Below are 16,015 nucleotides of genomic sequence, written 5' to 3' on the forward strand. Positions count from 1 at the left end.
CCTATGTCACCATTTTATGAACAAAAAACAAAGCAATGCAAATCAGATAAAGTGGTATTTATATACTTTTATAGTTCTTATCTTTGGTCGTTGGTACATCACATTTCCAATAGCATTTGAAGGCAGCATCTCATCCATGCTAGGGGCCTGGCCAAGCCCTCCACCTCGCCCTACTGGCTGGCAGGGTAACGTCAGGTTTCTATTGTGGCTTTCGTAGTTATTGCATATAGAATCCCTGAAGCATTTATCCACTAATGTTTTTGTAATACAAACAAATAACCACAGCTTTGAGGACAATATTGAATTGAAATATTTTAGATAAGCTATTCTAAAGTTGTTTTTTTCTCCGATTTCTATTAACAATGAAAGGAGAGTTTGATGCCTCTCTTGGCCCAGTTTTCAACAGTGAGATAGTGTACACAATAAAAACACTCCTCCCTAATGGGGACAGAGGTGGAAGAGAGGATGAGAAAGGAATGCATTACGTCTGCATGGCATGTGTAAACATCCAGAAAGCCAATCTGCCTTCAGACGCCCCCCCCCCCCACCCCCCCACACACACACACACTTAGACATACAAGCTGACCGCTCTGAGCAACTGTAAGTCTGTTTTTTTTCTCTTTTTAGCCATGTGTCCCCAGTTAACTCTGATGTCTACAACAGCTCAAACAGTCAAGTTGACCTCCTTTCCCCCCTCACTGCTGTAGAAATGAACATCAAATCGTGTGTGAGCTTGTGCTCAAACATGTGTGGAGGTGTTTGTGTTATTCACTCTCAGTCTCAAAAAGCTGGTACCGTTCCAAAGAAGTAGCTCGTAAAGAATTAGAAACAGTCATGCAGTAATTTTAGGTTCCTCCTGTGCTCCTCCCCTGTAGGCCACAGCTTTATTTCCACAGCTTGACGTCAGTTTTCTCAATGCTGTCCGCAGCTGGCAGCCCTAACCGAGGACCTGTTGAACATCAGTGACACTTGGAGAAACAATACAGGGGCACTGTTAAAGGTGTAAACTATGAGAGATGTGTGTAAGTGTGAGATGAAGAAACCGAACAATGGAAAAAAGGAGGACAAGCTGCTGACGAAGCATGGAGCAGCAAGATTTGGACAAAGTGGATATCTTTGGTCAACCGGGCTGAATTACCCCTTTATGTATCTCCCTGTGAGTTTGCAGAGAGGCTCTTATGTAAACAGACTGCACTTCTACTACAGCTAACGTCAGAGAGAGTCCAGGACTTGTTGAAGCATATACTGTCCCGAGGCCGCGTCTGAAAGCCTCAGTCTCCTCTGCCGGTTGAATGGCGGAGGAATAAAGAGAATTAAACAACTAAACTGTAATCGAGGGAACAAAGACGCAGTCTGGATCCTGAGGTTGGCAGCAGTTAGCCAGACAGGGATTAGCAGTGATAAAAAAACATTTTTCGAAGAGTCATGTCTGTTAGTATTTTTTTAAGAAACCCAATAGACACAGAGAACGAGTGTTACTGCTACTCTTTTCTCTCTCCACCTCTTTTTGACAGCGAAGGAATGTGACTGGAGAAGGGTACAATCTGTTAAAATAAAAAAAGGAGCCAGACACAACTGTTCACTAAGAGGTCTGGGCTGGAAGCCAGCTTAGCAAAGGGCAGCAGAAGGATTTAAGAAAGAGTCCAAATGACATGTCCTGAAATGTAGGCCCTGAACTCCTCATAGAGCAAATCAGGGCAGCAACACACGGACAAATCTACGTCAGGCTGAGGAAGTGTTCTGAGCCTTTGCTTAAAAGTACTAATACCCCGTACTCTTACGATTAAAAGTCCAGCATTCAAAATGTTCCTCAACCAAAGGTATGTGCTTTTATTAGGTACAATATTTACTGTTGGATTTGATTGAGGTGGAGCTCATTTTCAACTATTTTGCATCAGGCTACAACTAATGATTATTTTCATTATGGATTTATCTGCAATTTTACTCGATCAATCTATTGATTGTTTGGTTTATGAAACTTCTATAGAAATCTAAAGAAATTGTGAAAAAGGTCATTTCCCAGAGCACCGAGTGAAACTATCAAATACTAAAACCATTATTTAAATAATTAAATACAAATTTGACCGGCGAGCCTGTAATCCTGAAAGAGTTTTGCATGGAAAATGATTATCAAAGCAGTTGCCAATTAATCTTCTGTCAATCAATTAATCAGTGAATCAACTAATAGTTTCAGCTGTGTGGGGTACTTTCTCATTTTAAGAAAACATCACGTTATTGTCAAATATAAAAGAGTAATATTTCCCCCTGAATTGTAAAAAATTCCATAAAATGGAAGATTCAAGTACAAATACTTAAATTACTATATTCCACCACTGCAAGGCTACTATCCTTAAAGTGAAGAATACAGCATTAAACAAAGCATTTTTATGAATTCAGAACTCAAACTTCTGTTTTAATTTCAGTGTCTAAGCATTGTGCTTCTTACAATATATAAAAAAATAAAATAAAATTAAGAAAGCCCTTAAAACTTCTTTGTATGTCATATCAGATATCTTTATTGCATCAGAGTAGATGATGCTTTCAAGATCCATTCAACGTTTTTCAGTTTTCAGGATAGGTTGTATGTTTAATTAAAATGGCTTAACAGTCAAGCTAATGCACGGTCTATGTTGGAAAACTATATGCAATACTTTTACAATCCACTAGATGGCAATATGACCTAATTTAGTGTGTGTAATTACTTGACGTCTCTCTTGGCCAAGTCTCCCTGGAAAAGAGTCACTTTAGATACAATAATTAAAGATAACATAGAATAAATTTAAAAAAATGATTCAACATTTTTTTTAAATTTCTTACTAAAATATCAGCTGTGTATTTGTGTCAGCATTAGAAACATCACAGGTATGTTGTGGTGTAATCTGCAACTAATACATCAAGAAAAATAATATAAATGTTTTTTTTTAACAAACATATAGCTAAACTATCAGTCAGTTTTGAAATTATTTGAACATGAAAAAAAATCACAAATATGCATTATTCCACGACTGTGCACCAAGGTCATGCCCTGCCTAATAGTTTGAATTCAGGGGTTTACATGACATTAAAGAAATTGTTCTATTAAATAATTTGGACTTATTACACATTTTTCATTCTTACTCTTGACTAAATATGAAAAAAACTGAAGAAATGATACAACTAAAGTGATTTATTCTCACAGAACAAGTTATAAATGATAATCCAGTGTCATGACAGCTGAATGAGGTCCATGCAATACAGTCGAAAATGTGGGAAGCTGCTGTCACCAAGGTGCACGTCTTCAATGAACTGTCAAGCTCAACGGTTTATTACTAATAAAGAGATATAAAATGTACAGAAAATCTCACTGAAAATAAAAGTGAAACGAAATATATATTCGTTTAATTAAATGTGGAATTTGCGATTCAAGGCATATCTTTTAAAACATTTTGAGATAATATAAAAAAAGTTAAAATAAGCTCCAAAGGGGGAGCTTAACAGCAGCCCCTGCTTCTAAATGCTTAGGATGGACCAAATGCAGAGGTCAAATATGTTGCCTGTTAACTTATAATAAAGTTTAAGTAAAGTAAAATGTCTCATGGGTGCAGGTTTGCTGGGGGAAAGTGGATGTATGACTTCTGGCCCTGCTAGTCCTGAGCATCACAAGACATAATGTAAACCTAAAGAATAGATGTATATGGAGCCTAATACAAGTCCACATCATCTCCACGTACATTTTCATATGAAAATATAATATAAATGTAATGTTCCAAAAGCCCAGGCTCTCGTTTGGCCCTCTTGTTTGTAAATAGGCCCCGGGTCTACGCAGCAGCTCCATACACCTGATCCCTCTTGTTGTGCCTGCACCGACTGTGTCCTTGCAGTTGCTGTCATTCACACTTAAAGAGAGACGAGCGAGGGCAGTGTTTGTGTGTTTACGGAGCTGATACACCCTTCTCTTCCTCCACCCCTCGTCTCCTAACCCCACCTGGCCTGGCCGGCTCTGACACCCCGGACCGTGGCTCTGCTGAGAAAACAAACTGCGGCTGCTCCGGTTACCGGGCCCCGGTCGATGCGCTGCAAAGGTGTCGCGTTGCCCGGAGGCTCGAGTATCGATGCATGGCCGATCGCTATCATAATCACACTTCCCCCCTCTTATCGCTTACCTACTGAATAAAACATCTGCCTTCCTGCTCGTGAATCCCCCCCTTCCCTTCTTCTCCCCTCCCCAAAATCTGGAGGGAAAGACTTCTCGAAGTGTCTCTGGGATGAGTTCAGTAACATGAGAAAAGTGCACGATGATACCCAACAAATGAGGTCCCCAAAGTTGTTTTTATCTCAGGCATCTCCAAATAGAACCACCGGCTATTTGACAGGGCTTTGTCCCAGGATGCTTCAACTGTGAAGGAAATTATTTTGAGATGTGACTTCATCCAAAGTTACCTAAAGATAGATGAACTTTTCTCGAAATTACACTAATCTTGTTTAATTTTACACATCGTCCATGCATCCTAAAAAACATATGTTGCAGAGCCAACTCAAGTTCCTATAGGCTGAATTTCTGTGGGCATCCTCCAGTGCTCAATTAGCTTGATATCAATGTTCCCTCTAATTTTTTTCAGCACTGAGCAAAACATTTTTTTTATGAGCGCACATTTCAGCACTGTGAGCAATTCGCAACCACGCGATCTGCCGAAAATGACCACAAGCCTGCGTTAGCTATAGGGGATTCAAAGAGATGACAGTAAATGCATCAATATGTATACAAGGTTGATATTTATTCAATATCCTTTATAATGGCTGGGCTTTGGCAACATTTTAATGATGGTGTTTTACCAGTCAGTTTAGTTGAACTTAAAGGATCTTTGTTGAACTTCAATAAGGGGAGGTTATGACTGGTTCACTGGTTATGACTGATAGGCAAGGTAAGTTTATTTGTATAGCACATTTCAACAACAAGGCGATTCAAAGTGCTTCACAAAAAAACATTAAAAGCATCAAAACATAATGCAGATTTAAAAACAGTTAAGAAAACATTAAAACAGTCAAAAAGCAAAATAAAAGTAGAAAAAGCAACATAAAAAATAAAAGTTGAATAAAAGTTGCAGTGCAGTTTAAGAAATAAAATGCAGTAGTGAGATGCAGTAATTGAATCTGGTTCAATTAAAAGGCAGCAGCAAACAGAAAAGTCTTCAATGTGGACTTAAAGGAGCTGAGGGTCTCAGCAGACCTGCAGCTTTCAGGGACCTTGTTCCAGATATATGGAGCAGAAAAGCTGAACGCTGCTTCTCCATGTTTAGTTCTGACTCTTGGAACAGAAAGTAGACTCGTCCCAGACGACCTGAGTGGCCGGGATGGTTCATAAGGTAGCAGCAGATCACCAACATACTTAGGCCCTAAACCATTCAGTGCTTTATAAACCAGCAGCAGGATTTTAAAGTCAATTCTTTGTTTGACAGGAAGCCAGTGCAAAGACCTCAGAACTGGAGTGATGTGATCCACTTTCCTGGTCTGAGTGAGGACTCGAGCTGCAGCGTTCTGAATCAGCTGCATCTTCCTGATTGACTTTTTACAGAGGCCTGTGAACACACCGTTACAGTAGTCAAGTCTACTGAAGATAAATGCATGGACAAGTTTCTCCAAATCCTATTGAGACATAAGTCCTCTAACCCTTGATATATTCTTCAGGTGGTAGTAGGCTGATTTTGTAATTGTCTTGATATGGCTGTTCAGGTTGAGGTCTGAATCCATAACTACACCTAGATTTCTGGCTTGGTTTGAGGTTTTTAACATTAGTGATTGAAGCTGAGCGCTGACTTTCAATCGTTCGTCCTTGGGACCAAAAACAATTACTTCTGTTTTATCTTGATTTAATTGAAGAAAATTCTGGCACATCCAGTTATTGATTTCTTCAATGCATTTAGCCAGCCCTTGTATGGGACTATAGTCCCCTGGTGATAGTGATAGTTATGTAGAGTTGTGTGTCATCTGCATAATTATGATAACACACTTTGTTGTTTTTCATAATCTGAGCCAGTGGAAGCATGTAGATGTTGAACAGAAGAGGCCCCAGTATTGAACCTTGGGGAACATACATGGGGAACCACATGTCATCCTAGTCAGCTCTGATGTGTAATTAGCTACCGACACAAAGTATTGTCGGCCCTTCAAGTAGGATTCAAACCAGTTAAGTGCTGCGCCAGAGAGTCCTACCCAGACTTTCAGTCTGTCTAGTAGTATGTCATGATCAACCGTGTCGAATGCAGCACTGAGATCCAATAATACTAAGACTGAGATTCTGCCACTGTCTGTGTTTAAGTGGATGTCGTTGAAAACCTTAACAAGAGCAGTTTCAGTACTGTGGTGCTGACGAAAGCCGGACTGGAAGACATCGAAACAGTTATTTTCGGCCAAGAAGTTGTTCAGCTGTTGAAAAACCGCTTTTTCCATTATTTTACTTAAGAATGGGAGGTTTGATATTGGTCTATAGTTTTTCATTATTTCGGGGTCTAAACTAGCCTTCTTTAGAAGTGGTTTAATAACTGCAGTTTTTAGGGCTTGTGGGAAGACACCTGAGAGAAGGGATGTGTTTACAATTTGTAAAAGATCAGCGGTCATGCAGTGTGAAATATTTTTGAAAAAGTGTGTTGGTAGAATATCCAAGCAGCAGGAGGATGTGTTCTGATGTTGTATAATGTCTTCTAGGCTTCTTTGGTTAATTGAGTGAAATTGTGCCATGATATTTGAATGGATGCTATTTAAAGATGGGGACAACACATATCCTGTGGTTGGTGTGGAGCCACCGACTGCTTGTCTAATTCTCTGAATTTTATCAGCAAAATAGGAGGCAAATTGATTGCATGCCCAGGTAGCCATTACCGACACCGGAGGGTTTGTTAGCCTGTCCACGGTAGCAAATAAGGCGCGTGTATTGTTTTTGTTTTTGGTTATGATGTCAGAGAAGAAGGCCTGTCTTGCATTTCTAAGTTCCAAATTATAATTGTGAAGTCTCTCTTTATAGATACCACAGTGAACCTGGAGATTAGTTTTTCGCCACCTGCGTTCAGCTTGCCGACACTCTCTTTTCTCTATTCTGACCAGTGTGGCATTTCTCCAAGGGGATCTTTTCTTACCCAAGACAACCTTCACCTTAGTGGGTGCAATGGCATCAATAACATTTTTAACTTTAGAATTGAAGCCATCCACAAGCTCATTGACTGAGATGCAAGAGAGGCCTGGTGTCGAGCAGAACTTCTGAATAAATAGTTCACTGGTGTTTTCAGTGATGTAACGCTTTGTCACAACCTTGGTTTGGACATTTGTGTGCAGGGAGATTGCACTCTCAAAGAAAACACAGGAATGATCAGAGAGTGCAACATCCGTCACAGCAACCTTGGAAATGTCCAAACCTTTGGTGATGATTAGGTCTAGAGTGTGTCCCTTATTGTGGGTGGGACCTGTTACATGCTGAGTCAGATCATAGTTATCAAGGACACCACATAGCTCTATAGACCCTCTGTCCTGGGGATTATCAACATGGATATTAAAATCACCAACAATGACAACACAATCAAAATCAATACAGATTATAGACAGCAGTTCAGTAAACTCATCAAAGAAGGTTGCACAGTATTTAGGTGGTCTGTAAATGTTGAGGAATACAACTTGCGTGGAATTGAGAGCCACATATTCAAAGGAAGTAAAATGACCAAAAGACATCTGCTTGCATTGAAGAGACTCATTATATAAAATAGCAACTCCACCTCCTTTCTTATGCACTCTTGTTTCACTCATGGAACTGAAGTTTGATATATATAAAAAAAATAAAAGTATCAAAGGTGTTTAGTCATTTCTCAGCAGGTACAACATTTAGTGGAACTTCATTGAAAGAAAAATGCTAAACAATAATTATAGGCCTGTTAAATTGACATGGTGTCATTTTTCCTAAAGGTAGTAACAATTAAATAACTTCATATTCTTCATATTTAAATATGTCTGAAAGTGTCATCCTACCTGTGTCAGTTTGGACTATTTCATCTAGCCACTCATGTTTGAACGTTAGACAGACCTTTTTCTGGGGCGCCTGCTCTGCCTTTCTTTTCGCCATGGTAGCCTATAACTGCTGGAGCAGGGCCCGCCAAGAGGAGCCTAAACAGCGCCGGCCCGAGCTCATGTGGCGCTCTGGGCGAGCTTCACTCCTGGCGCCCGGAGGAGGACAGCGGGGGTGGGGGGTGCTAACGGAGGCAGAGCGCTAGCAGAGGTACAGAGAGCGCATGTCGAGAAACGGGACGCTGATTGGCCAAGAAGACTCGACACGGCACATCAAAGATCTTATTATTGTGAAGATGGCTCACTCCTATCTCAGAAACACTGGCGCAAAAAATATTTTTAACCCCTGAAAAAAATTAGTTTGTGCGGTCTGAAAAATGTGCGCGGTCTGAAAAATCTATTGCGCGACCACTTCGACTGGGCTGCGCGGCCGCGCACGCGCGCAACTTAGAGGGAACACTGCTTGATATGCCTAACTTTGTCTTTATATTACATTACATTTCATTTAGCTGACGCTTTCATCCAAAGACTTCCAATAAGTGCATTTAACCAAAACTACTAAGTGCTAGAAGTGTCATTTAAGTGCTACTTTCTTGCTATTGTCTTCTGAAGCTTCTTTTAGTTAGCTTTAAGGGCTGATATCAATATATAAAGGACCTGATAAGTCAACTGTATCTATTTCAAAGGTCTGAAAGACAAAACCCACTCCCATCCAAACTTTGGACACATACTGAATATATGAATCAGAATCAGCTTTATTGGCCATGTGTGTTTACACATGCATCAAATTTGACTCTGGTTTCACGCAGCTCTCATTGTACCTATATACATATTATATACAATAAACAAGATAAATATACAAAAGACATTAAAGACAACAGAGTTGTACAGATGGAGGTGTCTGATTAATTGTTCATATATAAGATCACAAAGGATTACTTTTAATAAAGAGTATGAATTTGGCTTCCAGACAAAAGTCTGCCTTATTTCCCTACAGTATAAAGATACTCAGCTTGTGTACAACAGTAACATGCATATTGAAGAGCACAATTATCTCCTCTTTCTTATTATTTGTTGTAATGTGTCACATTTGTATTTTCATATTGGTGGAGTTTAGATTTCACATAATTTGCATCATGCTACATCATAAAAAAGAAAAGCATCATGCAAATATGACTTCCCTGTGAGATCAGGCCGCTGCCATAGATTTGGGAGGTTTTGTTCTGTAAAACATTCAACTATAAATAATATAAAACATTTCTTATTGAATATTAATGAAAGTATATCTGAGGTGTCTGCATCTCTTTACTTGGCTGCAGGAGAAATTATAACAGCAAAGAGGAGGAAGAATTGTTTGTACAACAGGAGATTAAGCTCATAAGTCGCAAAAAATCTCAGCCATGTCAAATGAGTGTTGTTTTTACATCACTTACTAAAATCATAGGCTCTTGTATATATCCTATTTCTATTAGTTTTACTTGTTTTCCTCCCACAAACTTTTGATTTGACATTCATTAGCCCATTTTCTCATGTCAGACGAACCAGGCAAACATTAACGTATGTTCAGTAGCATATACGCAACAATATTTAGAGATTAAAATTACCTCAATATTTAAACTATGTAAGAAGCAAGCAGTTGGGTCATTAGAACCCCAAACAGCCACTGTTTCTTCACGCCTCGGGGCTGGCAGCTCAAACTTTTCAGTTTTTCCGGTCGTTGCAACATGAGCTCTTCAAACTTTTGATAAAAATCAAGAATTGCCTGGAGCAGGAGTGCAATAGGTACCTCTACATTAGTCACCGAAGTCATAAAAGTTCACACACATCCTCCTGATGTCTCACTCCTTCTAAACCAGCAGCTTCACCTGAGAGCTGTAAATCAGCGAGGCCTCGTCCACACACAGATCCACCACAGGTGCTGGCCTGAGGCACGCTGGGATCAACAGTCACAAGTATGAAGAAGTAAGGTGTGACATTTCATTTAAATATATTAGAGCAGAATACTGGAACTGGAAGGACAGTTTAGGCAGAGTGAAGTATATTGTAAAATAAGGGAATATAAGAAGCTTTTAGACATACATTCTACGATATATTGCAGTTATAAGGCCTGCATCTATAAACCAATGGGGATTTCAACACCGATTTAAAAATCGATGCCATTTGGCTCTCCTAAAATTATAAAATACACAGACAAGTTTTTTTTTTTTTTATGTACTCAAACAATCAAAATCCTGTCGACTTGACCACTAAATTCGAGAGCGCCAAAGAGCGAGAGGCTAGGTGCCAACTGTTCGAGAGAAGTAAGGCGAGACTCGCTGTTAAGCTATTAAGACAATTAACAAAGTGGTCAGGAGGGGCTGAGCGGAGCGGCAGAGGGGAACGGCCTGAAATGGGAGCGAGGCGAGGGTGTGAAGTGACAGTCAGCACATCTGGTCTCATCAATAATGCAGCGGGCCTTTAAACGGCAGTTTGTCGCATATTGAGCGATGCTGACTGAAATCAAGCCCGACACCTAAGATGCTGTCAAGGGAGAGTGAAAGGGTGACAGCGGGAGGAGGACGGCAAGGATACCCGGAGAACATTTTTTTTTGTAAAAAGAACTTTCTCCAACATCTGATTCAGCGTGCAATAGATGAAAAAAAAAAAAACAGCCTGAAATGGGTTCATAAATTGAGAAACTTGGAAACCGAAAAAACAAAAACAACTTCACAACACTTGAATCTATTCATCACTTTTATTATTAAAATGAAAAATACAAAGGACGTCGGTTGACAAAGCAAAAGCAGGTATTCTTGTGACTGAATGGCTCCCACGCAAAAAAAAACAACAGTTTTTTTGACACTATACGTATTAGTGACTGCAGTGATCCAACGACAAAACAACAGGTTTCAATTAGTTTGAGTCCACTGCCTTCAAACCATTCAACAAAAACAAAGAGAGAAAAAGGCTCTGTGACCGATCCAGCTGGACGCCTGCAAAGAGTTTATTTTCCTGTGATCAGAGGGTTTCTCAGCACGATGATGACCGAGTCCCCCCTGAGGAACATTTTAGAAATGTAGCGGTCCTTGTTCACGGGCTTAGACTTCTTCTTTCCCTTCCCGCTCTTAGGGACTTCCGTCCACATCTCCTTCACATTCTCCAAGACCATGTTGCAGTGCCTGAAATGACAGAGAGGATCGTAAAACATTGAAACAAAGTATTACAGATTTTTTTTATTTATATATAAATAACCGGCTTGTGTAAAACACTCGCACAAATGATGATTTAGGAGAAAAACACTTTAAAATGTTTTCTTGTTGAACAAGCCGTGCACATGAGGAAATAACTTGAGACTTATTGACTTAAGAAGCATAATACTGTAATTTAAATATTTTACTGAAATATATAACTTGTACAAACTTCATGCAGATAGACAATCATCATCATGGCGAGCCAACTACTAAGAGAATACTAAGATTTTTTTTTACAGCAACATATACAGCTCAGTAGTAGTTAAGACCTATTCTCCCACTTGACAGCTGTCTAAGGTTATTTAAGCAGGTTGCTGCAGGATCATCCTCTGGTGCTTTAAACACTGGAACCTCATCTACTGTGGACTATAACACTGTTGACCACCTCCCGTATTCGTCCTTTACAAAGATCTTTTTTTGCGACTGACTTCATGTAAGGTCAACGCCTTCTTAATTTCTGTCAAAGCACGGTGCTGATGACAACGTTGGCAGCTGTATTATTAATATTTTTCTCAACTACTGACAGTGCTTCATGTTTTTGCCTGCTGATTGCCGACAGCAGGAACCTGAAACTGCAAAAGTCTTTTTTCTCTGGTAACATTTTTGTGAATGAAACTTGCCCACACAGGGAGGTCTCTTCCAGCAAGAAACAGAGCCAAAGTTTGACAAGAGGAGAAATGGTTATTCAAAAGATTTTTTTTTCTTCATTCAAGCAAGATAATTGCAAGCAAATATTTTTTTAACAACAAAGACTGGGGATGGCACGATATATAACTATATCATGGATCACAGTAATAAAAAAAAAAACTCACAATAAGTTGACAATGGTGAATTTACATTATTGAGAATATTGTCACTTAAAAAGCTGTTTAGCTCGCTTTCATGGTAGAGAAGTACGAGGGAAAAAGGTGCCCGGTTTACAAACTACAGGAATTATCATGGGACAGTTGTTTTTATTTTGTTTAACCTTTATCTATGCATGGGGACCGGATGATTTACAATTCATTTATGAAAGATTATTTGATTCTTTTGGAGATTTTCACTAAAAAGTATTACAAATTAAAATGTCTTAATATATTGTATGGTAAAGTGATTTCAGTATGTTTTAGTGCTTTTTAAGAGTTTTAAGCACATTTTATGATTATTGGGATAATATGGCAAATCACAATTATTGTGGCCAAGATAATTAAAGTTTCATATCATCCCATGCACAACAAGGACATTAGTTGACTTTCACTTTTATTGCAACGACAATTATCCAATATTAATTTTCAGTCTTGATAAGCAAAACTTAATTTCTAATGGTTTCTGGGATGACTCAAAGTATCTGATTTATCAAAATGACCATGAACATTTCTGGGAATTGGGAGCAGAATTTTTTTTTTAATTAAATGTAATAAGTGAAATGTGAAACATAACAAACCCATCTGATAAAATCCAGTATTAATCGCATATCCTACTTGCAAACCGGTTAATAAATAAGTCAGTGACTGGGGTCCATACCTGTCAAAAGCCTTGACTCTTCCGAGCAACTTTTTGTTGTTGCGACAGTTAATGAGGACCTGAGTGTTGTTCTTGACGGACTGGGTGAGCACTGACAGAGGGCCGGTGTTGAACTCCTCTTCCTCGCGTTTCTGGAGCTCCTCAGGGGTCATCTCGGACTTGGGCTTGGTTAACAGACTCCTGAAGAAAAAAATATCGATTTAAAAATATGTTTAAGAATGGTAGGTAGTTTTTTTATTTTTATAAATTGTACTATTTTTCCTCTTCCCTTTTATGTCTAATTGGTTGTGTGACTACTTGCAGAACAAAATAAAATCAAAGTTTAAGTTACATTTTATACAACAGAATGTGTTGCCACGGAATGCCAGCTATCTAACACACTATCTAACAATCCTTTACTTGAAGGCATCCCAGATAAAAATATATATATTTAAAATGAGCAAAAATCCTTTAAAAATAGTTATTTAGTAAATATTGAATAATATAAGTGTAAATTCTTACACTGATTTGTATATATTCTATATTAAATCAGACACTGATTGCACAGCGCTGTATTACATTGTTTTTTCAACCCAAAATGCTTTGCGCTGGTTAGGGGGTACTTGGCTGAAAAAGATTTCCACATGGGGTACATCATTGAAAAAAGGTTGAGTGATGTTTATATAAACAGACTTAATTCAAATCAATCATCATACTGCACAAAACAGATGGTTCACTTCATGGGTAACTCAGTGTGACACATTCATAGTTTAAGGATTTAAACTTCCACAGAAATATTCCAATAAAACAATTGAAATGTTAACTGTTTATTTCCTCGCTATTAACTTTGGAATAAGTTATGGCATGCAGTATGTCTCAAGCATGAAAGGCAAGACGATTAACTTCCTCTCATATAGACAAAAAAATAATTAAAATCTATAGCAGCATCTTATCAACTACAAGGCAGCGCATGCGCGAACACGGCAACGTTAGCGCTTGGTATTAGCATTTGGCTATGCTATCGATGCTATTGTGCGACTTCAGACTCACTACTTTTCAATGTTGAAGCATACGAGTTAAAAAAGAAAGGATTAGGCATTTTCAGTTCATACTGTATGAGCTACGGAGTTGGGACACAGCTGGGATGAAGTATTCATGGCATATAAAAGGCATACAAAGGAGTTTCGACTCTAGCTAACCGGCCTCGGTTCTCTGAACATGCTAACATGCTAAGCAGTTTAACTCTCTAGTTTTTGGCTGCTGCGACTCAGACTTCCGGCGCTGAGACTGAAAACCGACCACCGTCCCAAAGACTGACCGATCATTAGAGATACTTACATGGTTGTTGATTTATTAAAACACAGTCTTCTCAGATCGTGTTTCGCTCGAGTCCACTGGGTGCCTTAACTTCGTATCCTTAACGATTCTGCTACACTCGCGTGGATCGAGCTACTTCCGGGTCAACGAGTCCGCGCTTCAAAGTTGTGTTATAACTTCCGGGTTACTACAGTCCAATGGGGATGTACAATCAAAGCAACATCTGAACATACTATTACTGTACAATTTTGAGGCACTTGTACTAGTCCTCTAGTATATACAATTTATTCTAGGTTATACTTCAATTTCATAGGCAAGTATTATACATTAATTAAAAATTATAGCTGACCGACTACAACATTAAGGCGTTCATGCATTATAATAACCATATATATAATAACACCATAACACAGACTGGGTTCATATTCTAACGCATACGATTTAGACGACTTGTATGTTTGATACTGTGTGTGTGTGCGTGGGTGCGCGCGCGCGCGCGTGCGTGTGTGTGTGTTTAATTACATATCCCTCTACAGCTGGAGTTAAGAGGGAGGGACTGCTCTGCAAAATGTGTTTGTCCTGTCAAAATGAGAGAGAGGATCATATCCACACTACATTTTTGTATGATTTTGTATTGTGCTGTTTTTGGATGTGCTATTCATGCAACATAAACCACAAAGGCCCTTACTGTTAAATTGTCACAGGGAAAGAGATGGCAGAGGGAGCAGCCAAAGTGATACCACAGAACCAAACAGATAAGTCTTTGTTTTACTCTTTAACACAACAAGAACCAGGGAAGGTGTGTGTGTGTGAGAGAGAGAGAGAGAGAGAGAGAGAGAGAGAGAGAGAGAGAGGGACGTAGGCTACATTATCTACACAGCAGCAATGAGACATTGAGAGATTGGCTTTCTGGCAAGAGACAGGCAGACGCCTGGGTGTATAACCCACCCACCTTATTTCATTGGCAATACCTGTGGAATAGGTGCTTGCTGCAGATAATGGCAGCCTGTGTGCTGTTGAGAAAGGTGAATGTGTGGGGATTGCCTTCCATAGGTGTACTACATCTTTATAAAGCACACCTTGCTTAGCCAAAAGACTTACAATCTCAAACTGTGGAGCATCGGGCCTGTAAAATGAGCAAAGTGTGGCGATGGCCTGTGATGGACTTGCCCAATTAGGAGAGCAGAGGTTAACCTACAACCAATAAAACAAACGGGGAAGAGGAGAACACTTGTATCACTCAGAAACAACACAATAGTGAATAAGATGTGTTACACTTTATACTGGCCAACAGCATTGCTTTCTTAGGGACTGTGGTTATTGGGTTGGGTTAGGGGAGAAATCGACTGGCTCTGTTTGATTCTGAACTTATTATTTCAGGTGCACTTTGACACATTTCTTTTTTTCAACATGCAAAAAAGGTTGGAGCTGCTAGTTGTGGGTTTTGTAAAGAGATAACGTCATTACTAGAATCTTCTATGAAGATCGTTGTCTATTCTGATTTGCAAAACATATTGGTCCTATAATCTTGATAAGAGAAAACAAATCCCTGATAAAGGATTAGTGTCCCCTGACTCACAGAAATATATATTTTTTGGAATATGTTACTTATTGTATTATTATAATATATTTGTATGTGACTTATTATCATTATTACATGTACTGCTACAATTGAATAATTCAATTAAATATAAATCTGATAAACAACAAGCAACATTTCAAGAAAATGGGCTTAAAGAACCAACCCATTGTCTTTTTTTAATAAGTAACGCTCATGATCAGATACCAGAACCAAACTGTCCCAATCCAACAGTCAAGTGAAAGCATTACTCTATCTGTATTAGCAGGGTGATTTATCTCTGTTATCAGTGGAGCTGTCATAAAAAGATGCTTATTTATTACAACATGAACATATCTTCTTACTCCTGCCCCAGGGTATAACACTCATCTTACCATTATTA

At 39.0% G+C, this 16,015-nt stretch overlaps 1 protein-coding gene across 1 annotated transcript; it reads right to left on the minus strand.

The window, feature by feature from the left end:
• Window positions 1-10,740: 10,740 nt before the first annotated feature.
• Window positions 10,741-14,167, minus strand: snrpd2 (small nuclear ribonucleoprotein D2 polypeptide). Its single transcript, XM_079225122.1, has 3 exons — window positions 14,076-14,167; window positions 12,759-12,938; window positions 10,741-11,183 (listed from the first exon to the last, which is right to left on the minus strand). Coding segments are annotated over exons 1-3 (357 nt in total). The 5' UTR covers window positions 14,078-14,167; the 3' UTR covers window positions 10,741-11,008.
• Window positions 14,168-16,015: the final 1,848 nt, after the last annotated feature.

This window comes from Taurulus bubalis (genome assembly GCF_910589615.1).
Source record: "Taurulus bubalis genome assembly, chromosome: 10".
NCBI classification, from domain to species: Eukaryota; Metazoa; Chordata; class Actinopteri; order Perciformes; family Cottidae; genus Taurulus; species Taurulus bubalis.